The sequence below is a fragment of the Sceloporus occidentalis genome, unplaced genomic scaffold (genome assembly GCF_023333645.1).
Source record: "Sceloporus occidentalis isolate IW3139 unplaced genomic scaffold, rSceOcc1.0.p SCAF_7, whole genome shotgun sequence".
In the NCBI taxonomy this organism is placed as follows: Eukaryota; Metazoa; Chordata; class Lepidosauria; order Squamata; family Phrynosomatidae; genus Sceloporus; species Sceloporus occidentalis.
In genome coordinates, this window is record NW_028316987.1 from 2,533,372 (window position 1) to 2,559,694 (window position 26,323).

Sequence of the window (26,323 nt, forward strand, 5' to 3'; positions counted from 1 at the left end):
GTTCATGGCAGCATTCAGGTAAGGCCCGTCTGAAGGCTCTACCTTCATGACGTCATGAATACACCCCTTTTTGCCCGTCTGTATCCCGCCATTGTAACCCAGTAACAGAATGCATACTTTGCATGTAGAAGGTCCTAGGTTCTGTCATTGGCACCTCCTTGCCATCTGCCCAGTTTGGAAGCTCCAAGACTGGAATTATTCAAAACATCAAGAAAAAAAGCAATCAGCTGTTGATAGAGATGTATATTCTATGCCACAGAAAAGTGGAGTCAGCACTATGTATTTGTATAGCATTCTGTATACTGGAGGATTTGCTCTGCCATATTTGGGTATGAGGAAGAGTCAAGAATTAAGCAAAACTCTCCAGTTCTGCTTTGTAATTGTTAAATGTTATATAGTAGGTGTTATGACTTGCATAGCACCATGAAGGGAGGGGATAGGATAGATAAAGGCAGAAACTTGTTTCACTTGAGGTTTTGGCCCTGTTCAGGGAGAGGCACCATTTTAGGATCTGGTTCCCATAGCAAAATGTTTATGCCCAAAAGTTGTGCTGCCCAGAGAATATTTTCAGATGAAAAAAGCATGCCATTGTGGTATGTTTGGAAAAGAAAAGCACGGGGTGGTGGTTGATACAACAAGAGGTAAGTACCACGCAGGAATCCTCTCCCAAGGGTCACCCCATGATTCCCATTCCTGGTTTAGCATCTGGCAATCCACTTATTGTCCATTGGGTACATTTCACCCTCCTCAATCTCTATCTTTGGTCCTCCAGATGTTTTGGACTTCAGCTTGCAGAATTCCTGAGTGTTGGCCAAGTTGGCTGGGGCTTCTGGGAGCCAAAGTTCAAAATACCTGGAAGACTAAAGTTTGGGAATCACTGATCTAGAGTACACATAATCCTAATTCTGGGTGGCATCCAAGTAAGTTTTGCCCAATTTCTACCTGTTGTAATTGCTTGTGTTTCCTCTCTTTTGCAGGTGGCTGGTGAACGCTATGTGTACAAGTTTGTCTGTGAGCCCGAAGCCTTGTTCTCCCTTGCCTTCCCCGACAATCAGCGCCCGTCCGTGAAGGCCGAGTTCGAGTGGCATGTCAGTGAGGAAGACACTGTACCTCTCTCCCATCTAGATGAAAGTGTTGCCTACTTGCAAGACATGGGAGCCCAGCCTTATGGGAAAAGCTACACGTACTGACTGGCAAAAAAAGGGACACGGATCAGATATGGGCATTTTGTACATATATGGAGATGTTTGTCAGTAATCCCCAATGTAGAGTGTGGCCTTGGCTCTCCTAGGGCTGAATTTGAAAGCAGTGAACTGCCTTATGGAAAAGCAGCACTGTGTTCCAGGAACTAGAGAGCAATGCTTGGATGTGGGTTCAAATCCCACCTTAGCCGTGGCCTCTCTGGGTGAACTGTGAACAACTTGCTTATTTTTCAGCATCCATTCTCAAGGAATAATGAGTCATGACCTACCTCACAGGGATGTTGTGAGGACAAAAAAAGAGAGATAAAGATTGTAAAATGCTTCGTACATTTTGTTTCTTGAAAATGCTGTCTTGGTGATTAACTGACTGCAATAGATTGGAACCAAGGAGAGGCAAGATCTGTCTAAGTAGGGACAGATTAGAGCTGTTGGAATATGCAGATTTCACATTTAAAACAGCTTAACTTTTAAAATTTAGCTTTGTGGTTTAATTTTGTCTATAAAAATATACATTAACAACACAAATATTTTGACATTCAAGGGCAGTAATGTGTAAATGGTCAGTTGACCAAATTCAGTACTTCTCAGCTGAACAGTTTGCATAATGAAAGAATGTAGGGAGTCTTTACAAAAAGAATTTTCTTTCAAGTTTGAATTTTTCCATATGTGTTTCAGCTTTTATCCCTCCCAGTCCTTAAAAAAATATGGTCTTGTATTCCTATTTCCAAGGCAAAGGCTGTATTAATTGGAATGTATTGCAAGAAATAGTGCTGTAAACCTGGGCTGAGAAAATGTTAACCTTCAGATATTTTTGAACTGTCATTCCCATTCCTCACCACTGGCTATTTGGCCAGGGCTGGTAGGAACTGGCCTATTGTTAAGGAGCTTCATGTTCTTTTAAAGTAGTCTGAGATAAGGCATAAATCCTACTCTGTTAGAGAGATAAGTATTTATGTTCACCAGTTTAAAATCCCTCGGCATCTGCTGGAGTTTGGTCCCAGGACTCCTCTTGGATACCAAAATCCATGGATATTGAAGTCTCATTTTTATATATATAATAGCAAAATAAAAAGGCATCCCTTTTGAGGGCAATATTTACAAGCTGTAGTCAGAGGAGTCTGCATACAGAACCCATGGATACAGAGGGCCAACTGTATCGCACAGAGGAAGGTCACAGGTTGTCCACCTATTTGGTACAATGTGTGTTACCCCTGTGCTGACCATTCAAGAACAGGAATGTTTTCCCCCTGCAGAAGGACAGTGATGCCAGGTTTGTGCTGCTCCCTGTTTGAGTGCAAGAAGCCATGTTGCCCAGTGGCTACCATCATTGGTGGTCAATTACCCAGTGTGGTGAACCGCTGAACTGCAGGCAGCAGCTTTTCAGGCTCTTAACTGTTTCTGCCCACCCAAGTGACTATTGGATTTTCCAAGATGGAATTATAAAAGGTCTTCCTGTGCTAGTTGCTGCATTGCTGTATATTTGGCATATGGTTGATCTTGGCCTTTCTCCTTGCCTCTTGGGTCTGTTTGCTGGTTTTGACTTCCTCATTGATTCCAAAGTCCCTCTGGCTTCTTGCTCATGAGATTCCTTTCCTTCTCAGATTCTGGTGTGTGTGTGTGTGTGTGTGTGTGTGTGTGTGTATTCCTCTTTCTTGGTTGGACTATTTGTTCTTACTTGCTCTTTGATCTTCTGATAACTTACCTTGTTAGGCTGTTCCTGATTCTTGGCAGAGCTTGAAAGAGTCAATAGACCTGCTCTAAATAGAAGTTGCAACTGGATTTAGATTTTGGATTGCTTGTCTCAGAATCCCTCAGCCAGCATGATCATGGCCTGAGGGATTTTTAAGTTTGTTGTCCAAAAAAACAAACCAAAACCCCAAATTCTGGTTTTTCACTCAGCCCAAGACTGTTGCCCAAGGCCCAGCCTTGATGTTAAGGAACTTCAAATTTTACCGAAACATATATTTTGGAAAAAAGATCTTTTTAAAAAGTACTGGCAAATAAATACAATGGGCCCTTGGTATTCGTTGGGGTTTGGTTCCAGAATCCCCCGTGGATACCAAAATCCGTGGATGCTCAGGTCCATTTATATACAGTGACATAGTAAAATGGTGTCCCTTATTTGAAATGGCAGAATCAAGCTTTACTCTTTGGACTTTATATATTTATTTAATATTTTCAAGATGTGGGTGGTTGAATCCGACAATAAAGAGGGCCATCTGTACTGGAAAATCATGTTTGAAGCAATGGCGGTGTACGGAGGTGCCCTGTGAAAAAGGAAAAGGGCTTTATTGGAACAAACTTTAGAGGTTATAGTATTGAATTTGCAATCCTGTATGCATACATACACACTTGGAATAACAGCTCCCCTAAACTGGGACACTTACTGCTTAGAAAGGATGCAGGGGAATGAACTGCCAATTTCCATCCTTCAAGAAGTCTCACTTTCAATATTGTTATATGCCTTCAGATCCACTCCAGCTTAAGGTGATCCTATCATAGCAAGATTTATTCAAAATAAGTTTGTCACTGCCTTCTAAGGCTGAGTAAGTGACGTGCCCAAGGTCATCCAGTGGGTTTCAATGGCTGAGTAAGGATTTGAACCCTGGTCTCTCAGAGTACTAGTCCAATAGTCAAATTACTATACCTTTACTCTTTTATAAGTGATGGCAAGTGAGCCATCATGGTGTAGTGTTGAGACCAGGTTTCAAATCCCCACTCAGCCACGGAAACCCATGGGCAATCTTGGGCAAGTCACATCTTAGTCTCAGAGTAAGGCAAGGGCAAACTCCCTCTGAACCAATTCTGCCCCCAAAAAACAAAAACAAACAAACCCTTAGAAATAACTTGAAGGGACACAACAATAAAGAAATGGCACAGTTTGTCTTGTTTATTGAGTGGACTAAAACTGAACAAATTGACTCAGTAAACAAGATGAACAGTGACAAATTCCTTTTTCCCATCTTGGAAGAGCTAACTGGCCAGTTGTACCATTGAAAAACAGGATTGAAATAGAACAAATCACAATGTCAGGTTGGCAAGATGAAGAGGAGAAAAATTGCAACACAGAATGACGTAATAAGGTAAATGAGGCATGCTTGTTTTCTGTTGCTCTTCAGATTAGGATATGAAACAGTAAAGAAAGAGAGTCCACCTAAACATCAAGAAGGTAAGAACTGTTTGACAGTGAAATCAGCTCTCTTGAAAAGTAGTGGATGCTCTCTGGTGATTTTTAAACAGGTTGGATGGCCACCTCTCAGAGGTGCTTTAAAAAACTAAATGGCCTTTGGGGTTCTTTCTAACTCTGATGTATCTTATACTACACAATTTGATGGTCCTTTGATATTTTAACTTCCATTTCTGTATGCATTACGGTTTCTATGCACAAAACAAGGCATGGGAAAGGAAATACGTACTTTTCTTATAATTTCATATTCCTGTTTGATATCATTTATCAGTGCAGCTGCTTTGGTCATGCCACTCTTATCCCAGGGTTAGACTGCTGATCATATCTGGATTACATGCCACGTTGTCGCCAAACTGGTATTGACCAAAGCTGGCTATGCCTATTGATTTTGGCTGCTTGTCAGTTAATAGCAGTAACACCAGGAAAGTCTCTCATGCTAACATCTTTGATTTTTCCCACTGCCGTCCTTCATCCAAACTTTCTAATTTTTAGCAATAGAGATGTGGGGCAAATGAGGCCTTCCCCCTCAGTATGACCTTTTACTGGTCTGTTGCAAAATCAACTGGAGAGCTACTAGCTACATCTGTACTGCAGAAATAATGCAGGTTGACAACACTTCAACTGTCGGCGCCATGCTATGGATTCCTGGAATTTGTAGTTTCTTGTAGCACCAAAGTTCTCTGACAGGGCTAAAAATCTCACAAAAGTACAAATCCAGAATCACTTACCATGGAACTATGGCAGTTATATAAGTCTCTAATATATAAGCCATGACACCTACCAGTGATTCCTTTGAGTCTGCAATTTTCATTTTGGGTCTGAGTTCAACTTTAGGCTTTGTGGTCACTACGTCTGGCATAGCATAGTTATTACATTTTTCTTGTTCTCTTCCTCCAATACCTCCTTTTTTATATCACCAATTCTGACAAAGAGTTCTGGAGAGCCCAAATCTTGCACACTTCTGTGGTATTCTGTGATATAGTCTGACTTCATATTTTACATATACTTCTTCCTGGATCAACATGGTTAGTTTGCTGGGGGTTTGGTTGGTTAAATAAACATTTACACATTGTTTTTTTAGCTTGTTACTCATTATATGCACATTTTCATGTGGGCATGACTAGTGCAGCACTGTGTATTCCCATTCTGGGAATTAATTTGGGAAAGGGAAACATAAAATGGAGGAATGATAGGATTGTTGACAATATTCACCCCTCTTCTAGCTAGCATGTTGACTTTTGCACATCATGTTGATGTTGTAGCAATGCCTTTGTAGGTGTAGATTGACATGTCCCTGTCTAATGGAGATCAGAGATGGGATATGTTCCTTTTTTGGGACCAAAATTCCCAGATTCCTTCTAACAAGCATAGCTACTGTGCCAAGATCTGGAGGTGATCATGGGCCTTGGTTTCATGACAAGGTGGAAAGGAGGAAACTGAAGTACCCAAGCAGTTTCTGATGGGGCACCCTATACCTATTCATGACAGGAATTCTTGCCAGCTGTGCTAGACTACCTGGCATCTTCTTGAATGCTGTCATTATAGTGTTAATTGATAGTTTTGTGGAATTAATTGTTAAGATACTGTATTAATTATTGCCACAATATAACCAATTTCTATGTATGGTTGTGAAGGCTGGGCAGTAAAGAAAGTGGACAGGAAGAAAATCCACACCTTTGAAATGTGGTGCTTGAGGAGAGCACGAGAGATATCATGGACTACCAAGGCTGAATCTACAGAGGCAAAATAATAAATCCTAACCTCAATCCCAATCCTTTGGGACAAATAACATTCCTCTCCTGATGTGAAACCATTTTTTTCTGCTTGAAGGCTTTAAGGTGATTTTGAAAAACAACAACGTTACTCCACTGTCTTTGGAAAGAACTAGACCTCCCCCCATTATATGTTATTAACTTTAAACTCATGTTAAAAAGAACAGCAGTTTACATCACAACATAGACATATATACAAATATACAAACAACAAACCATACAAAACTTCCTTCGACTATCTGATTTCATGACTCAGTATGCTCTCTATTCTTGTTTTTGGATTCACCCAAAAACATGTCTCAAACAGTATCACAATGACAGACCGCAACATATTTTTTTGTCTTTATGTCCTACAAAATTCTATATCTGTCCAAAATTCCAAAATTGGAGCCCAATCCTTATCTACTTTTTCTACATCTTTATGGTTTCACCAGCATGTTAATTTATCCAATTCAATCATGTCCACCATCAGGATATGAAGAACTGGATATTTATAATGTGTGGTTTGACCCCCAAATTGGGATCATGGTGGAATCGGATGGGAAAAGGCTGCGAGAGTGTGACTTGCCCAACGTCATCCAATAGGTTTCCATGTCTGAGCTGGGATTTGAACCCTGGTCTCCAAAGTCATAGTCCAACGTTCAAACCACTGTACCACACTAGAAGTACCCAAGCTGTGAGGTCTTCCACCTTATACCTTAATCCCGATGTGGTTACTTGGATTTGTACATTATGGTTTTATTGTGCTATGTTGAATAGCTTTATTGGCTGTAGGTCTAGTGATATGGAATGGATTAGAAATATTTTAATATCTGTGTTCAGAATCTACTGGGAGTGCATACACACAGCATATGAGATAGCTAGCAACTTGCTGCCATTTCATGGAACCCCAAATCTGCTTCCTTGTTCTGCCTAACGGTAGAGATGTCTCTGTTGAAACACGTTCTGCAGGGCTGATGTCACTAATGAAATCCTGATACTCAGGAGAACTGGTACTGATTCTCTCTGCTGTCTCATTGTGTGTTTGCATGTTTCCTAAAGGAGGCTTCTATTTATACCTCACAGCTAGGGCACCAGGTTCCTCTCCCCATTAACCTTGGAAGTTTCCACCAAAAAAACCAACTTGGCAGCAATGAGAGGACATTTTGTGATAACTGCATAGTGGAAACTGTGATGATAAATGCTCTTTTCTCAGCCTCCATAGAGATAACGTGCACAGGGCCATGACTATAAAGATGCTCATCTGGACTGAGGGCCCCATTTGGAGGTCACCATGGATCACTGGGGCTTCCTTTGCTTGGCTGTTGCTTTCTGCCTGGGTACAGCAAGGGCTGCAAAGGTAGCTAAGGAAGACCTTGGCCTGCATAGGAGGAATGAGGCTACTGGATTTAGAAAAGACACATCGGTGCCGGGGGGGGGGGGGGGGCTGAAAGTGGTCAAGGAACAGGGAATCAATGGTACATCTACACTGTAGAAATAATGCAGTTTGGCACAACTTTAACTGCCATAGTGCCATCCTACAGAATCATAGGATTTGTAGTTTAGTGAGGCATCTTTTTGGCAGAGAGAGGGCTAAAGACCTTGTAAAATTACAGATCCTAGGATTCCATAGGATGGAGCTACAGCACTTAAAGTGGTGACAAACTGCATTATTTTTACAGTGCAGATGCACCCCAAGACTGGTACAGCTGATTCCATCAGTTCAAGGGAGTTAGTTTGGTTTATTTTGTTTTGTCTTAAAAAAATTAAAGAAAACCAAAAGTGCTAGCACTTTCTCTGTGTTACATGGCAGATTGATCTAAGGAAGTTTTAAAACCCGTTCCTGGTGGATCTCGGGTGTAGAAGGGAGCATGCAGCTGTTCAAAGAGAAGTTCATACTTCACCTAGGTTCATGATGGATTTAGCTGTGCACAAACTAGCTTGTTGGATGTCAAAGGTAATGCTGAAATGCTGATTTTCTTCATGTGCAGTGGGCTGAGAATCCTCAGCCAAGCTATCTCCTCAAGGGACAAGTTGAGAAAAAAAATCTCTCTCTATATATAGTATATATATTTGGTGTCTCCTTAAAATTTCAGGTTCCAGGCTTGTCTTGCCAGGGGAAGTCAAAGTGATTTTAGGCTGCATCAATAGAAGTATAGTGTTTAGTTCAAGGGAAGTAATAGTGCCACTCTATTCTGCTTTGGTCAGACCCCACCTGAAACACTATACTCTGGGCACCACAATTCAAAAAGGATGTTGACAAATTGGAGCGTGTCCAGAGCATGGTGACCAAAACAGTGAAGGGTCGGGAAACCGTGCCTTATGAGGAAAGACGTAGGGAGCTGGGTATGTTTAGTCTGGAGAAGAGATGGTAAAGGGGTGATATGATAGCCCTGTTTAAGTATTTGAAGGGGTTTCACATTGAAGATGGAGCAAGCTTGTTTTCTGCTGCTCCAGAGACTAGAACACAGAACAATGGATGTAAGCTATAGGAAAAGCGATTCCACCTCAACACTGGGAGAAACTTCCTGACAGTAAGAGCTGTTCAACAGTGGAACACGCTCCCTCAGAGTGTGGTGGAGTCTCCTTCTTTGGAGGTCTTTAAGCAGAGGCTAGATGGTCATCTGTCACTTTGATTGTGATTTCCTGCATGGCAGGGGTTGGACTGGATGGCCCTTGTGGTCTCCTCCAACTCTATGATTCTATGAGCGCCTGCATTACATTGTCCTCATGCAGATCCATAGACCAGTGATCCAGCAAGCTCAGTATTGTCAGGTAGTGGAGAAACTGTGGCTGGAGAGATGTTTCTACACTACAGCTTCCATCCAAGGCCGCTGGTCGTGCTGATGGAATCTGGAGGGGTTGGAGGTTCGCTACTCAAAGTCTCTACTGACTGACAGGAAGCCCACTTTGAGACCTTCAGGGAAAAGTCTTTCCTACATAATCCACCCTTTACATTCAGGTCCTCTGGGGGACATTTAATTTAATCGGCCAGAACTAGATTGGCAATTTTCATCCAGAGGACATTTTCATTGACATTTTCATTGGCCTCCCCTAGACTGTGGAATGACCTGCTGGGAGAGATTCAACAGCTAAACATACTGTTGGGATTTGGATTTAAAGTATTAAATCCCCACCTCTTCTGGCTAATTGATTATATCCTGTTGATTTTAAACTATGCGATTGCTCTTTTGCACTTTTATTTGAATTTATCTTTATTGCAGTGTAAATGCAGTTATTTTAAACTGCTAGTTGGCAAGCCTTTATCTCCCCATTTTTAAAACCAGTGTAGCTTGTTATATGTATTATTTTATTTTATGTGTCATTTTATTTTTTATTTCCTGGTCTTTGACTGTAATAAAGTTATTGAATTGGATTTTACACTATGAATTTTAAACGGGTATATTTTAAGTTTTATGTTGAATGCTTTTAATGTGTCCTATGTTTATGTGTTTTAACTTAATGCATTAAAATGGTTTGATGTGTTTTCTTCTATGCTATACCCTACCTCGAACCTTGGTAGGTATGAAAACAATTTATTATTATCATTATCATTATTCGCAGCCTTTTCAAAGATGCTTCCAAACATGCAGTGCATGTAGATCACTGCTAAGCTGCAGCCTTCCTAGCTGCCCAGAGAGTTGGAGGTGGACTGCTTCTGGATGGCCCAATATGGCAAAGCTTAGGCATGTTGTGACAATAGAGGGGGCCTGGTTTCTCAGGAGGGTTAATGATGCCCCTTCCTTCTTCTTTCTCTCTACACAGCACTGTGGAAAACCTGCTGGATGACATACAATCCTGCTGATACTTTTTAGTAGTGTGGAGTAGGCTTGTCAAAGTGTTTATTTGCTTCTTTTGTTGACTCCTCTAAAACCTGGCTGCAACAGTAAGATTTTTTTTTTGCAAAGAGGATAACAGGCACTTTTTTTTCTTTTTGTGACATGACTGTAGCTGGGCATTGTAAACACGGAAGGAGGCTTCGTGGAAGGTGTCAACAAAAAGTTGGGCCTTTTTGGAGACTATGTGGATATCTTCAAAGGAATCCCTTTTGCAGCACCTACAAAGACCCTAGAAGACCCCCAGCCACATCCTGGCTGGCCAGGTAAAAGAGCTTTTATTTTCTCAGCAAAGCAGAAGGTTTAGGGCATTGTTTGGGATAGTCCTGATTAATCTTCTGCATTCCAACTTGTTCAGCTGCCTTTAAAATACAGCCGGCCCTTCTTATACATGGATTTTTTTATACATGGATTCAAGCATCCATGGTTTAAAAATGTCCAAAAAAAGTATAAATTTCAAATATCAAACCTTGATTTTCCATTTTTTATAAGGGACACCATTTTGCTATGTCTTTATATTTAATGGGATTTGAGCATCCATGGATTTTGTTATACACGGGGGATCTTGTAACCAAACCCCAGCATATAACAAGGGTCCACTGTATCCCACTTTCTCTCTCTTCCCATTGTCTTCTTCTGTCTTCAGCTTACTTCAGTTACTGCAAACTGGGTCCAAAGTGCAAAAGTAGTCTGCAGTTAAATAACTGAACTGGAAAGGAGAGGAGGAGAGAAGAGGAGGGAGTGGAATCTTATTCTTCCCAGTAGCTGGGGCAAAAGCAGACTGCTGCAGACTCTCCTAGCTTGTGCATTCTTCTTCATTTCAATGTTTGCCATCCTCCTGACCATACTCTAGAATTGCTTGACCTTACGTGTTTTGAATATCATATGTGAAATGTTGAAGAGTCTGTTACATCAAGAATCCTCACAATAACCCTATGAGGTTGCCCTATTGTTGTTGTTTACCCTGTTGTGGGGTGAAGGTAAAATTGAACAATAATGACTATAGCTCAGGGGCAGAGTACAGTCAGACCTCTATAACTGCAGGCTTGCCATCCGTGGATATGAGCATCCGTGGATGGCAAGCCCCATTGTCCCCAATGGCCATGTGTGCTCACAGCTGCGCTAGCACATCAAGCCGTCATTAAGGTGAACATTCTGTCTTTCCATCCAAAAACAATCAACCAAACTAACAACTTCTTGTAAATACAATGTTTTTCAGATGTCTGGGTGATTCTGTTCTTAAATTATTCTTTACTTACTGACTAGGCAAAGTGTTAACTTTTATTCCTTAACCTGTAAATGTGCGCTTCATGCATGCTATACTAGCATGTCAGTGAATATTTTATATGAATATGTATATGCACTTTTCTAAGGCTGCATCTGTGCTGCAGGAATAATGTAGTTTGACATCACTTTAACTGCTATGGTTCAATGCTGTGGAATCTTGAGTATTGTAATTTTGTGTGATATTTTGCCTTCTTTGTCAGACAGCTCTTGTGCCACAACAAAGTACGACGATCCTTTGTGTTACCCTCATGGTTTTCTCTCTCAGGCACACTGCAGGCAAAGGAGTACAAGAAACGTTGCATGCAGTCCACTCTCAGACAGACAGATGTTCGTGGTAGTGAGGATTGCCTTTACCTGAACATTTGGGTTCCCCAAGAGAAGAAATCTGGTAAGCCAAGATGAATGTAGGACAATATGGGGCTCACCTAGATTTAACCAGTAGTGCTTCTGTCTTGTGTTTGTGAATATAGTGTGTGCTACATGCTGAGGAGTGTAATGGTGTGTGCGTGCAAAATGAGGGCATGCCCCCTAAACAAAAATTCTGCCCCTGAATAAAAAGTTCTTTCTATCTCCCAATTATTAGCACTTAATATGTCACATAAAACACTGAGAAAGAGATTTTAGGCATTAAAAAAAAAAAAAAAAGAGGCAAAGGCAGAGTTACCAAGAGAATGTGAACACAGCAAATGTAAGAGCTTTAGGTGCATATGATTTTCAGTATCTCACTGTAATGCTTAACATTTGAGGACTGAAGGGAAAATTCATCAGGAGTGCAGAATTGTTATTTGGGTGAGCAATGTCCTCATTTTGCTTCCCTGCCGTAGTTACAACCCTGGAGATACTACGATTCACACTCTTTCTCCTGGGCACTGGGATAGCTTCAGGTGTTCCCTATTCATACTCACATCTGCTGTGTTTTTCTTGGAGTTGCTGTCACCCTGTGAACATATAGGAGCTATCTCTCTCTGCGTGTGTGTGTGCATGTCACACTTGCCTGTGGAGAGACATCATCTTTTAAAAGAGAAGCCCAATCACCACCAAGACTGTCCATGAGTTCTGAAGTGAGAACAGGACTGTAGTGACAGGGAGAGGATAAATGAGGGCATTGCATGCCCCAAATAAGAAATATACCTTCTATTGAAATTATCCTTTAGTACCCAGATTTATAGCATTGCAACCAAGCATTTAGAAATACAGTTTAGCAACACAAAGAAAAGGATATGGGTATACACTATGATTGTGGAGACCAGGGTTCAAATATTTGCTTGGTCATGGAAACCCACTATATGACCCTGGGCAAGTCATACACTCTCCCTCTGAACCAATTTTGCAAAATAAAATAAAATAAAATAAAATGAAAAAACAACCCAAGTTAGGGTCACCTTAGTGACTCTGTAAGTTGGAAACTACTTGAAGGTACAAAACAACAGCAATCCTGCAAGACACCAAGAGGAACACTTCAACACTGTACATGTAGAAGGAAGCCTTTCCCGGCATGGATGCTCTATAGGCTGCTGGGCTCACGTTTAGTACATTTACTGCTGTGTGTAAAAATTCTTTCTCAGTCAGTATTGTGTATTTAGTTTGCACACTATTGTATGCTAAACTGTGCTTTTTTGGAAGCTTCACAACATACTTTCTATTTAAAACTAGCTGTACCTGGCCACGCGTTGCTCTGGCTCAGTCTGGTTAAATGGAGAAGAAAGAAAAGAGAAAACATACGTTTCTAAAATATTTAATTTCACACTGCTTGTGGGCATACAATATTTTTTGTTGTTCCATTGCCTGTGTAGATATAGAGATTGTCTGTTTGCTGATTCTACAACATGCAACATATAATTGTCCATGTGAGAAGCAATCTGTGTCTAGATGTAAACCACACAAGTCTAAAGATTGGCCCTGAGCTTTGTTGATGGTGATTGCAAATGCCAGTTGAATTGGGAATTACAATCTCTTAAATTGAAATGGCATATCCGTTGGGGTGTGTTGCTGTTACATCCAACAGATGGTGCTGTTTTTCAAAAAACATATTTTATCTGTCACAGGTATATAAAAGGTATATATTAGGTATATAAAAACATGCGTGTATTTGAATGGAACATTGTGTCAAAGTTTCAAAGCAATCAGTGAAGAACTTTCAGAGATTTAAAATTTTGAACAAACGAACATTTACATTTTTATTTATATAGATGTATCAATTGGAGGTTATTTTTGTCATGAGCTGTGCAAACTGTTTTAGTCTTGCCACATTCTACAGTGAAAAGATTTTTTTTTTCTGAGCTTGGTCTTTTGCATCTGTTTGCTTTCTTCTTCATCTACTTTCTCCGCTCCAAACTCTATTCTGGTCCAGTCTCCACCAACTTGCCAGTGATGATCTGGATTTATGGAGGAGCCTTCCTCTGGGGAGGTGGCCAGGGTGCCAACTTCTTTGAGAACTACCTCTATGACGGAGAGGAGATCGCTACCCGTGGGAAGGTCATTGTGGTCACCTTTAACTATCGTGTTGGACCCCTGGGTTTCCTCAGTACGGGAGATGCTAGTCTTCCAGGTAAAAAGGTGCCTACTGAAGGGCTCCCTTCCTATGAGCAGCATTAAAAATGTACTATACAAGGGTATCTGCAGCCTCCTCAGACATGGAACTGGTTGTATTTACAATATGTAATCACAGTGCATGCAGCAGATAACTGCCCACCAGGTCATGTAATAACAATCTATTTCAACCCAAGGGCTGTTCAGGTTGATGTAGAAATCACCTCTCATTCCTTTGGAGGGTGGGGAAGGGGATTTAGATCAAATTCCAGCACCAACATTTAAATTTATGCATGTGATATTATATACATACTACTATATTGGACCTTGTATTTCTGGTACTAAGCCTTCCAGATAAGAAGCCTCTTAAACACAGAAGTGTACAATGATTTTGGTAATCCATAAATTCATTTTAATCAGTTTATAAATCAAAAGTCAAATGTTTTAATCAACTACAGATTTAATCAACTACAGATTGATTAAATGGTCTGTTTAATCAACAGATTTATCTGTTTAATCAACAGATAGTTTATCTATTAGTAGTTAATAAATAGTTAATTTATTAAATTGTTAATTCACTATTCATTAACTACTAATACATAGATTAACTATTAATCTGTTAACAGTGTTAATCTACAGACAGCCTTGGGACTTGCTTGTTTTAAATCAATCTCTTTCTTTCCCCACCCCATCCCTTCTCAAGGCAATTATGGCCTTAAAGACCAGCACATGGCCATTGCTTGGGTCAAGAGAAACATCAAAAACTTTGGAGGAGACCCTGACAACATCACAATCTTTGGAGAGTCTGCTGGGGCTGTTAGTGTCTCCTTACAGGTATGTGGCATTTTGATGGTTCCTTGATAGGTTTAAGTTGGGCATTAGTGATGATGGAATAGCCTCCCTTCAGCCGATGTGTTTGATCCAGTTGTGGATCAAACAAGACATTTTAAAAATTATTGGTACATCCTCCAAAAAAATAAAAACAAAAAACAACCCTCCTCTACATCCAAAGTTCATGTTATTAAAATTAACTTTTCCATTTTCCCTACTGTTGATAGTGGAGATAGACAAAATATTTAAAGAATGGTAAACACACACACATAGAGACCCATGTTTTTCAAGGTTGAGAAACCCTGACAAAATCCTGAATTGATGAAAATCTTCACATTTCAGGACTTACTTTGCACAATATCTGCAAGTGGTTATTTTGCACAGAAAACAGCATTTTTCTGTGCAAGAAACATCTTTTTCTTCACACAAAATAATATTCCTTTGTGGAAATATTATTTTCTCCACAGAAAATTATGCTTTCTACACAAAACAATCACATATGAATTGGGTGGAGAATGCGCTCCAAATTGTATCTCAGGTCTGAAAATAGCATGGCTTTCAAAGACATTTTTGCAATGGGGAAAAACTTAAAATTACTTGTTGCTTCTTTCCAGAAGAAAATTAGTGAAGAATTATATCTCTTGTAGATAGTGGTACGAATATTTGAAGTAGATGGCTATATTTCAGGGGTGATTTATTTGCAGATTGTCTGCACTGTCAGCAGGTTGGACTACATGGACCTTGGGATCTCTTCAAACTCTACGATCCTAAAATGTTATCATTGGTAGTTTTGTATGACTGAACAGTGGTGGTGTTTTGAAATAGTGCACATCATTTTGACCCATATGATATCTCTGTGCTGAAGAAAAGTCAGTACATTTATCCTCTTGTGTCTTCCCATGTTTCTTGCCCTCTAGATACTATCACCATACAACAAAGGATTGATCAAACGGGCTATCAGTCAGAGTGGAGTTAGTCTCTGCCCATGGGCAGTTCAGAAAGATCCTCTCTTCTGGGCTACCAAGGTAAAAAGAGTTTTCACAGTTGGCAGCAACATTAGAATTATATGTCCATCTCTACTGTTGATGTTTTGTGCCTCAAATTCCTGGACACCTAGACATAGGGGTTTCTTGTCAGAGCAAGTTTGCCATTCCTCTGAGGCTGAGAGAGTGTGACTTCCATGGCCAAGCAGGGATCCCACCCCTGCTCTTCCAGAGTCCTAGTCCAACACTCAGACCACTGCACCACACAGGCTCTCACCTGTCTCTGTATCATCCCCTTTATTTGTGACATTTAGCTTATGTCCAGTACCACACACAAGAGAGAGGTCTCAATAAACCTGGAGACTCACAAGGTTTATAGAAAGCAAGCAAGCGAGTGAACTAATTTTCAGGAAAAACTCTAAGGAAGGGGGACAGGTAAACAATATGAAGTCTGGCCCTAGAGTCACAAGCCCTCCATCAAGTTCAGTTACACTAGTGACACAACAAGCTAAACCAGCCCTTTCAGTGAGACCTCAGACTTACAGAATTCTGTGGAAGGATTCATGTCAGGCTCCTTTGCTATTGTCTTTATTCTCCTTTTGGATAAAGAATGTAAACATATTAATCTTTAAACCAAGTTTTTCCTTTCCATTCTCCCCGCAGAGTCCTTTCCTATGAAAATTTACAGATTTCATATTTATTTGTTTTTATGATCCTGATTGGGACCTGTCTCGAAAGACCTATCTTGAAAGATGGTGCTTGCTCAGAATTGGCACTTGCATTGTTGTCATTCTGGCACTGAGTTAAAACATGGCTATTTACAAAATCCTTTGGGACCTAGCTGCTTTTATACGGATCCACATGTATGCCTGATTTTGAATTGTTTTAAATGACTGTAACTGTATTTATTCTGTCTTTTTTTAACCTGTTCAACTGTTTACTGTGTTTGCAGCTTTTTAAAAAATCATTTCATTGTTTATACTGTTTTAACCTGACCATGTTGATTTTTATTGTACCACCCTGAGATACTTAGATAGCGGGTTGGGACTGAAATATTTTCGTACATAAATAAATAAATAAATAAAATACACAAATGGTGTCTTACAGGTAGCACAGAATGTGGGCTGCCCCACGGATAACACCACCACCATGGCAAACTGCCTGAAGGTCACTGATCCTGCAGCTCTGACCCTCGGCTACCACCTCGATGTCATCAACCTCCGCTGTAAGAAGGGCATTAAACCGGGAGAGTAGATGGGTGTGGGTTGGGGGTCACAGAGGCCCACAGATCCCCAGGGAAGAATGGCCACACGTGTCCCTGTTTTTATCTGCTAAATGTCAGGAGAAGGGGTATGGTGTTGGCACATGATTCCCAATCAGGGGCAGCTGTTTGCAACACAAAACTTGCATAGGACCTAGGAGGTGGTGAGTCTATTAATGGTTTCAGTTTCAAAGAAAGCAGAATCTTTTCCTATTCCATATTGGCTTTATAATTTAAGAACAAAAACAAAGCACAAGAGTCGAATCCAAAAGAGAGGAGTAACTAATATCCCAGAAGTGAGGATCAAAATTCAAAATGACCTTACTAGATTAGAAAGCTGGACCAAAACTAACAAAATGAATTTCAACAGGGAGAAGTGTAAAGTACTATACTTAGGCAGAACAAGTGAAATGCATAGATATATGATTGTTGGGGGGGGGGGGGCACCTGGCTTAATGGGACAACATGTGAAAGGGAACTAGGAGTCCTAGTAGATCACAAGTTGAACATGAGTCAACAGTGTGATGTGGCAGCTAAAAGGCCAATACATCTATAGAAGTATAGTGTCTAGATCAAGGGAGTTGAACTGGATGGCCCTTGTGGTCTCTTCCAACTCTACGATTCTGATTCTGTGCTTCTGAAGGGTGTTTGAGGTTATGACTCTTGGAAGACCTGCTTGTAAGAGGAAGATATGTCCCTCAAACATTCAATTTCAATGTGGTCATTTTATTTAGAAAAGTGTTTTATGTACACTGTACATTGGGCTCTATATATCATGAGGACTAGGAAATTCACTGTTGTAGTTTGCCACTTCCCTCTCATAAGATGCTCTCTTATTCTTGCCCTAAATGCTCTGATGGTTTCCTCTCATCCCTTGCAGATCCCCTTGTCCATTATCTTGCTTTCTCCCCTGTGGTGGATGGTGATTTCCTCCCAGATGTGCCAGAGAATCTCTTTGCCAATGCTGCCGACATCGACTACATTGCTGGGGTGAATAATATGGATGCACACTTCTTTGCCTCCCTCGACATGCCTGCTCTTAACCGACCGCTTGTGAAGATCACAGCGTAAGTAGGGGTGCCAGGATTCATGAAGTGTGGGAGGGGAGGAAGGAAGAGAAGAGATAGTGGTCTCAGCCCAAAATGGTACCTATGCTTTCCAGTCCTGCTTCCTCTGAGACTAGGGTTGAACATGCTTGTTTTTCATTTCTATTAAATGGCTAGTGTATCAGTTTACAAGGTTTGTGTTGATGGGGTTGTTTATAGCAGGGATGTATTGACTACGCCAGTGTGGTGTAGTGGTTTGTGCATTGGACTACAACCCTGGAGACTAGGGTTCGAATCCCTGTTTGACCATGGAAATTCATTGAGTAACCTTGGGCAAGTCACACTCCCTCAGCCGCAGAGGAAGGCAAAGGCACACCCCCTCTGAACAAATCTTGCCAAGAAAACCCTCTGATACTTTCACCTTAGGGTTGTCATAAGTCAGAAACATGAAGACACACAACAACAAAGTGACAGTGAGGGCAAATGAGAGGGTCTAGGGACCAAGGTCAGGATTCTCTGAGGTCCACACCAGGCCTTTAAAGAGAATCTGGAAGGAACTAAGAGATCACTTACAGTTTGAAAAGACTAGTTTGCAACGTTGGGAATTTATGTCATCATAAATTGATTTAGGATTGCATTAAGGTGAATGGCAGCACTATTCAAAGTTTGTATCCTCAGGAGAGGATTGGAGGCTTAGCTATGCCACTGGGACCAGCAAGCAGAGCCAGCAGTGTAGCCATTTCATAAAGGTCCCAATGCATAGTTGTCCTGCTGTGCCATTGTCTTGTTGCAGAACAGGTCCCATTGCACAGTAGCTCCAGTTGTGCAATGGTATATCTTGCCAGAGGCCCCCAATGCTCATTGTCTCAGGTCACTAGACAAATTATGTATTATGTCAGTGACTTAGCTAAGTCATTGTAAAGTTATGCATCATATTTGCTGACAAAGGATTTCAGCCTATGTCTTGAGGAAAAACATATTTTTCTGTTAGAGCCAGCTGTGTGGGGTAGATATTTTTATAGAAAAAGGGTAGGAATCATGCAGCCTCAAGATGGTGTTGGATTACAACTCCCAACAACCCTCAAGATCAGCATAGCCAACTGTGAGGGTTTCTGGGATCTTCAGTCCAAACAATAGCTAGAAGATCAGACTTTGCCCACCCCTGTCTACAGGACAATTGCTGCTGCCCATAATATACTGCTGCCTTAGCATTGCCATAAGTCAGAAGTGACTTGAAGGCACACAACAGCAAAATAAGGTTCAATGGGTAACTCTGGGTTTTACTCACGATCTCTCAGATAACTCATCCTGTACGGTTATTGTGATTATAAAGGAGGTAGTGTGAGCGGAACTACAAGCCCCTTGGACAAATAGGAGATTTAAAAAACATCATGGGCTCCATGATTTTATATTTAACACTGGCAGAAACTGACACTAGAAAAAAACAACCTGGTCTGATTTTTTTGTTCTTTCTCTTTCATAGGGAAGAAGTATATAATATTGTTCGGGGGCTGACTCTGGTAAAGGGGGAAGAGGGAGCAAAACAGACCTTCTCCCTGTATACTCAGATGTGGACAGACAATGTGAACCAAGAAGTCATGAAAAGAACTGTGATCGATCTGGAGACAGACTACGTCTTTCTGATTCCCACCCAGCAGACCCTTGCTTTACATTCCCTACATGCCAAGTGAGTTTTTAGGAGAGAGATCAGGTACAAAGAGCTGTTCGTCCTCCATAAACTTGATCTTCCAGAGAGGATTGTGACAGATCAATTGCAGACTTATATACCCTAAAGGCATATACGGCTCCTTTTAATGTTTTGTTCTAGGACAAGAATGGGCAAATGTGTTCAATATATTTTTGGCCTGCAACTCCCATTAGTTCTCACAATCTACTGGGTGATTATGGGAGATGAAGGGCCAAATGATTCTTATGCCTCTTCTAGAAATTTCCCATCTTCAGATTTGTCGCATGGGTCACATAAAACATCCTTCTCCCATTCACATGGTGACCAGCCTGGATGATGCAGGGACCAAATGATGGTTTTGGTGTGAACTATCCAGATCACGTGAATTTGAAGGCTTTCACAGCTGACATCCATAGTTTCTTGTCGGTTTTTGGGGCTATGAGGCTGTGTTCTAGAAGAGTTTATTCCTGATGTTTCACCAGCAGCTGTGGCTGGCATCTTCAGAAGATGCCAGCCACAGCTGCTTGCGGAACGTCAGGAATAAACTCTTCTAGAACACAGCCTAGCCCCAAAAAGTCCACAAAAAACTATCCATTTGACTGCTTTAATAATAAACCCAAAGTTTAAAACTTTTTTTAAAAATCATCTTTTGCTCAGGATACTCCCAAAAGTTCCAGAGCCCTCCATTTCAACACCAGGTAGGTGTTTACAACATACACTGCTGGTGCCAGCCACTACCACTGGTGCAAGTTGCTCACTCTTAGATCAGAACAAGGTATGCAGCTGTGCAATTGATGCTAGGGGTCTTGTTCTGACCTCAGACTCACGCTGGTGGTGGTGGAGCTAGTTGACATAGTGGGACATGCATGTAAACATCTGCCACGTGTTGCAATGGAGTGCCCAAGGTAATGAGGGGACATCAGGATAGCTCCAGGGCCAGAATACTCCAATCTACTTGTAGCCTGTGCAGACCTGGCCTAAGTGCTGCTTCCAGACTTTTCCATCTATTCTTACTACTTGAAAGGTATGAAAACAACAGTGGGATGAGGGGAACAGGGTGACAATTAAGTGTGTAGCTACTGGGGTGGGGAGAGAGAAGCAAAATGAGGGCATTGCCCATTTCAAATGCTCCCCCCTGTGAAATTTTCCTTCAGTCCCAAACTTTCTAGCATTTCTTACAGAATGGGATGAAGAAGAGGAATTGAGGGTAGGGTGTCTGTGTGGAGTTCTTGGGAGTTCTGCTCACGTATAATCTTTGTCTCTTCTGGGTCCAGGAGTGGCAAGACCTACAGCTATGTGTTCTCCCAGCCATCTCGACTGTTGGCCTACCCCAGCTGGGTCGGGGCAGACCATGCTGATGACATTCAGTACGTCTTTGGGAAACCTTTTGCCACACCCTTGGGCTACCGGCCCCAGGACAGAACTGTTTCCAAGGCCATGATTGCTTACTGGACAAACTTTGCCCGGACAGGGTAAGAAGCCTTCAGGATACTTATGGCAGTTATCTGCTGGCAGTAACCCTTCTATTTTGTTTTGGACTTGGGATGCTTGTTCCAGTCCCTCCAATGCTTTTTCTGCTTAGGGGAAAATAGATTCAAGGTTATGAACAAACTGGAGACCCATTCACACTACAGAATTAGAGTGCTATTATTCCATTTTATTCCATTATTCCATGGTTCTTGCCTATGGAATCCTTGTATTTGCAGCTTTTGCTGTTGTTGTGTTCCTTCAAGTTATTTCCGACTTATGGTGACTCTAAGTCAACCCTATCACAGCATTTTCTTGGCAAGTTTCTTCAGAGGGGGTTTACCATTGCCATCTTCTGAGGCTGAAAGGGACATTTAGGATTCTCAGCCAGTGTGCTGCAGTCCCTCATCAAAGTACAAACCCCAGGATTACATAGGATAAAGTCATGGCAGTTAAAGTGAAATAATAGTGTTATCACTATGCAGTGTGAATGGGCCGTGAGTATTTCCTTGTTCTGTCAAGAATTAACGTTGAAGGGCGAATCTCTCCCTTGTGTCATTGGCACTCACATTTGGAAGGGCTGGTTTAAGCAGGGTTAGCCCTGATTATTACTTGGAATACTGGGTGCTGTAGGCTGTATTTTCGAGGAAGGAACTGGCAAAAGCATCTCTGAGTATTCCTTGCCAGGAGAATCCTATGAAATACATGGGATTGCCATTAATGACACGTGATTTGAGGGCACATACTTTATACAGCATAAATTCAGTATGTGAAGGCACTAGATCCCATCTATCTTGGAATATAAACTAGGTCAGGCCTAGTTAGTACTTGGATTGGAGACCACCAGGGAATTCCAGACCAGATACTGTGAGCTATATCCAGAAGAAGGCAATGGCAAACCTCCCTTGAGCAAATCTATCATAGGATTACTGTAAATCAGAGTTCATTTGAAGGCACAGAACAACAAACAGCTCACCCCAGTGTGTCTTTTCATCACCACCATGTTCTCTCAGTAGGCTGCTGTGACATGAGCCATGAGGGAAAGATCTGTTGCCCTGTTTGAGTAGCACTTACATTAATTGAGAGCTGCAGGGGCTCACATCTACATTTGCAGTGGAAGCCCTTTTCCCTCCACTCTGATGTCTGTTTGGGGAGATTGCTGTGGTGAGAAAACAGAGACTTCTCTGTACCTTCTGAAGGCTGTTCTTACTGAGAAGAACATCTTGGAAGAAAAACGAGGCCCCTCAGATGTGGCACTCAAAATCCCTGAAGTGGGAGGGAAGCTGCAAATAGCAATTTAATTCAGCTCCCTAAATCAAAGGGTGAGAGAACATTTCCCCCAATGATAAGCTATCTAGCCTCCTCTGAGAGACCTCCACCAAGGAGGAGGTTTCCCCAGGTAAAGGATTCTACTGTGAAACTGCTCTTGCTATCAGTATGTCCAGCCCAATAAAACAGATAAACAAATAACCAACTTTCTGTAACTTCAATTTTTAGACCTACGACCTTATCACAGCCTAACGGGACGCAGCATGGAGGCAGGGATTATCACATTGTAAATCGCAGCCAAACCACCAGGCACCAGTATCCCGTGTCCCAGCCATGCTTCTCCGTCCCGTTTTAAAACTTGGGGAGCTTTCATTTTCAAAAAGGGGCTGGCAGGGCATGACTGGAACACGGGATGCTGGAACCCGGCATTTTGGCGGCAATTTACAATGCGATACCCCGCTTCCATGCTGTGTCCTGGCTGCAGCCTGTTAGGCTGCTGCCAAGTTAAAAGGTATTGTGATAAGGTCACTAGTCCTGCCTTTGGAGGTATAAATATTTCCCCCCTCTTGTATGTGACAGGTCTGTTAAGAGAACTATTATGTCTCCTCCTGTGCTCATATCACTCTTTTATCCAGGCTTCTTGTTATATGCCTTTAAGTCGTTTCCGACTTATGGTGACCCTAAGGTGAACCATGGGGTTTTCTTGGCAAGATTTGTTTAGAGGAGGTTGTCATTCCTTTCCCCTGAGGTTGAGAGCCTGTGAACTGCCCAAGGATTTCATGGCTTAGTTGGGAATCAAACAGCTGAAAACATGCAAAAAGAGCCACAGTCCAGCATTAAAACCAGTATGCCATTCTGGCCTAATTGCACCAGATTCTTTTCACCTTCCTTCTTTAGATTTACTTTCCATTAGCAGAGCTTCACCCCCTGAACCTTTTCTGGTTTATATTTTCAGTGTTGTCTGAGGACATAGACAAGCATGAACTGATATTGAGTGTATATGCTTTTCTTCCTCTCCTAGTGACCCAAACAAAGGGGAATCATCAGTACCAATTGGCTGGGTTGCCTATGATACTCAGCAGGGCTACTACCTGGAGATCAACAAGGACATCAACTATGATTCAGTAAAACACGGTCTGCGCAGTCAATTCGTTCAGTTCTGGAGCACGTCTTACCTCAAGCTTCCAGATGTCGTCGTTACCATGGACCTAAAGTAGAAAGTGTCCAGAAGTCTGACACTGAATAAACTGAAGTTGACTCTTGCATGTATACCGATACTGGTGGTTGTCTGTTTGTCCTCTTTTGCTTTTCTTGCATTAGCTTTTCACTTCAAACTTCTGGCAAGAGCACTCGTTTGCCATACAATGGCAATGCAAGGGTGCCCTCTGTCATGCTGTCTCCTCTCCCTTCTTTCTTATCACATGAGCCCTGTTCTCATCACAATCACCTTATCAATGAAATTGGAGTTATACCAGTATTATAGCCATCACTGCATATCTTTGCAATTGTGCAACTGCCACCATTGTGCTTTCTTCCAGACGAGGGGGAAGGGAGACTGGGAGAGAAGAGGAGACACTGGCACCACATGATTTCCAATAAATAAATAAATATTGCAACTGTCCCAGCAGCAACATTTTGCACCTGAGAACTAGTGTGATTGTGAGCTCACTGATGGGTTTCTCTTATCAGTGAAAAGGGATGCCCTAACTGTGCTTTGAGGACATAGCAGCTATGGGTCAGAAGTGATGTTGTGCAATGAGTATCGCCAAAGCTGCATTTTTCTTGGTCTAATCTTGGTTTAAAAGCTGTGTGTAGTAATCTCCCATGAATGACCTCCATACTAAATGTACTACATATGGGATGCTTATCCAACCATACAAACCAATAACAATACATTGTTATTTTAATTAAAAGGATAATCACATTGTTATATACAGTATTATGGATGCAGACAGTGCAGCCAACAGGCTGTATGCAGCACCCCTGGCTATTGCATACTCCCTCAACATTTCATAGAATTGAGACATGTGTAGCCAAAGCAACATTGGAGTGTGGTCAAGTTATTAATGAAGAAGGAGACACATGTTAGGAGAGGTTGCCACAGTTTGCTTTTACTCGAGTCTACTGGGAAATGCAAAATTCCACTCTCTACTCTTCCACTTGCTGAGTGCAAGTGACCTTTGCACTGGAATTTGGTTTGCAAAAAGTGAAGTAAGATGAGGACAAAGCTGGGAGGAGGAGAGAGAAATTAGGACATTTTAAAAGCAGTTGAAAAAGTGGAATGACAGAAAATTAATTGGGACTGTTCCTGTTGAATCAGGAAGGTTGGAGGATGTGACTGATGTCACTTCACTGCTGCTTCCAGGAACCAGTTGCAATTTTCACAGTTTGGGGAAGTGATACAAGAAGGGCCCAGCTGCCATATTTTTTGGTGCTCTAAATGGATTTTTAGTGTGTAGTGTGGCTTATTACAATTTCCTTGGACACCCCAATCCAAGGAAGCTGTCTCTGTCCTAAACCTGTGTCTGATGGGCTGGATGAAGGCAAACAAATTGTAACTTAATCCAAGCATTACAGAAGTCCTTCTGGTCAGTTAAAAGGTAGACCAGGGAACAGGAATTCAGCCTATATTAGATGGAGTTACACTCCCCCTGAAGATGCAAGTTTGCAGTTAAGTCCTGAACTCAGCATTAAACCTGGAAGCCCAGGTTGCTGCAGTGGCCAGGAATACTCTTGCACATTTAAAGCTTTTGTGCTAACTGTGCCAGTTTCCTAAGATGCCAAATCTGGTACTGGAGATATATGGTTTAGTGACATCCTCTTTGCACTGCTGTAATGTGCCATTGCGTCATCATAAGTCAGAAATGACTTGAAGGCACACAACAGATGCAACATACTCTACTTGTGGCTGCTTTTGAAGACTGTTCTGAAACTTCAACTAATACAAAGAGCTGCAGCTAGTTACAGGCACCATGCTGCTCCACAGTTAAAACATCTCCATTGACTTATGGGGTTTGTTTCCAAGCACAGTTGCTGGCTGTGTGACACATAAAGCCCTATATGGCTCAGGTCTAGGGTCTCTGGCAGACCGTCTCTCTTATATGAGCTTGCCTGGCTCTTTTGATCATGAGGAGGGCCCTTCTTGCAGTCCTACCACTGTCTGAAACACATTTGGTGGGGACTTGGAAAAGGGCCCTCTTTATGGCTGCCCTGAGACACGGGAACTCCCTTCCCAGGGAGGCCAGAATGGCTCTTTCTCAGTTGCCCTTTTGTCAGCATGTAAAGTACTTTTTATTCCACCAGCCTTTTAAAATAGATGTTTTTAAATGAGCAGGCTATAGGTTCTGTATTGTTTAAAACTGAACTTTTTTTTAAATTGAATTTTTATCTTTTACATTGCATTTTATCTTTTTAAGTATAGGTTACAATTGCTGTAATTACTGTGAATACTTTAATTCTCTTTTAATGTTTACTTTTTGCATGTTTTCAGTTGTTTGTTGTTGTGTGCCTCCAAGTCATTTTGGACTTAAGGGTTTTCTTGGCAGGTTTCTTCAGAGGGGTTTTGCCATTGCCATCCTCAGGAGCTGAGAATGGGTGACTTGCCCAAGGCCACCCAGTGGGTTTTTATGCTCTAGGAGGGAATCCAATCCTGATTTACAGAGGCATAGTTGAATGCTGAAACCACTGCACCGTGCTGGCACTATTGTTCTTTCTTGAATTGTAAGCTGCCTTGAGTCACAATTTTGGTAGAAAGGTAGATGATGATGATGATGATGATGATGATGATGATGATGATACCCCTCCTATTAGTTACACCTTTCCTTTTCTGCCCCTTAACCCTTTGCCATCAGATCCAGGATGGGAAGAGAGGACTTCCACATTCAGTGATCTTGAGATGCTGAGAAAGAGAAAGAGGGAAAGTGAGAGACAAGAGTTTAGTCTGGCTTCCAGAGGCAGGGCCTGGTATTGCATAACCTTAGGCCTCCA

General features: G+C 41.6%; 2 protein-coding genes across 2 annotated transcripts in view; both read left to right on the forward strand.

Annotated features, from left to right (window-relative positions):
- The window catches only part of ETV4 (ETS variant transcription factor 4), a 34,859-nt gene extending 33,357 nt beyond the window's left edge, over positions 1-1,502 (forward strand). Inside the window, exon 13 of the mRNA XM_089534054.1 lies at positions 978-1,502. Coding sequence (XP_089390180.1) covers positions 978-1,190 — 213 coding nt within the window. The 3' untranslated portion in view covers positions 1,191-1,502. The remainder of the gene's footprint in view (positions 1-977) is intronic.
- Positions 1,503-7,434: 5,932 nt separating this feature from the next.
- LOC149309023 (bile salt-activated lipase-like) lies at positions 7,435-23,553 on the forward strand. Its single transcript, XM_089534055.1, has 11 exons — positions 7,435-7,500; positions 10,092-10,242; positions 11,529-11,651; positions 13,614-13,811; positions 14,496-14,626; positions 15,541-15,648; positions 16,714-16,831; positions 17,748-17,934; positions 19,397-19,600; positions 20,875-21,072; positions 23,358-23,553. The coding sequence occupies exons 1-11, from the start codon at positions 7,435-7,437 to the stop codon at positions 23,551-23,553; spliced, it is 1,680 nt and encodes a 559-aa protein (XP_089390181.1).
- The last annotated feature ends 2,770 nt before the right edge of the window (positions 23,554-26,323 follow it).

Bases quoted from the DNA above. Each gene is read 5' to 3' on its own strand.
- LOC149309023 (XM_089534055.1), top strand. From the start codon at position 7,435: ATGGATCACTGGGGCTTCCTTTGCTTGGCTGTTGCTTTCTGCCTGGGT. The intron at 13,812-14,495 runs GTAAAAAGGTGC...TCCCTTCTCAAG, and splicing joins GGGAGATGCTAGTCTTCCAG to GCAATTATGGCCTTAAAGAC. The intron at 17,935-19,396 runs GTAAGTAGGGGT...TCTCTTTCATAG, and splicing joins CCGCTTGTGAAGATCACAGC to GGAAGAAGTATATAATATTG.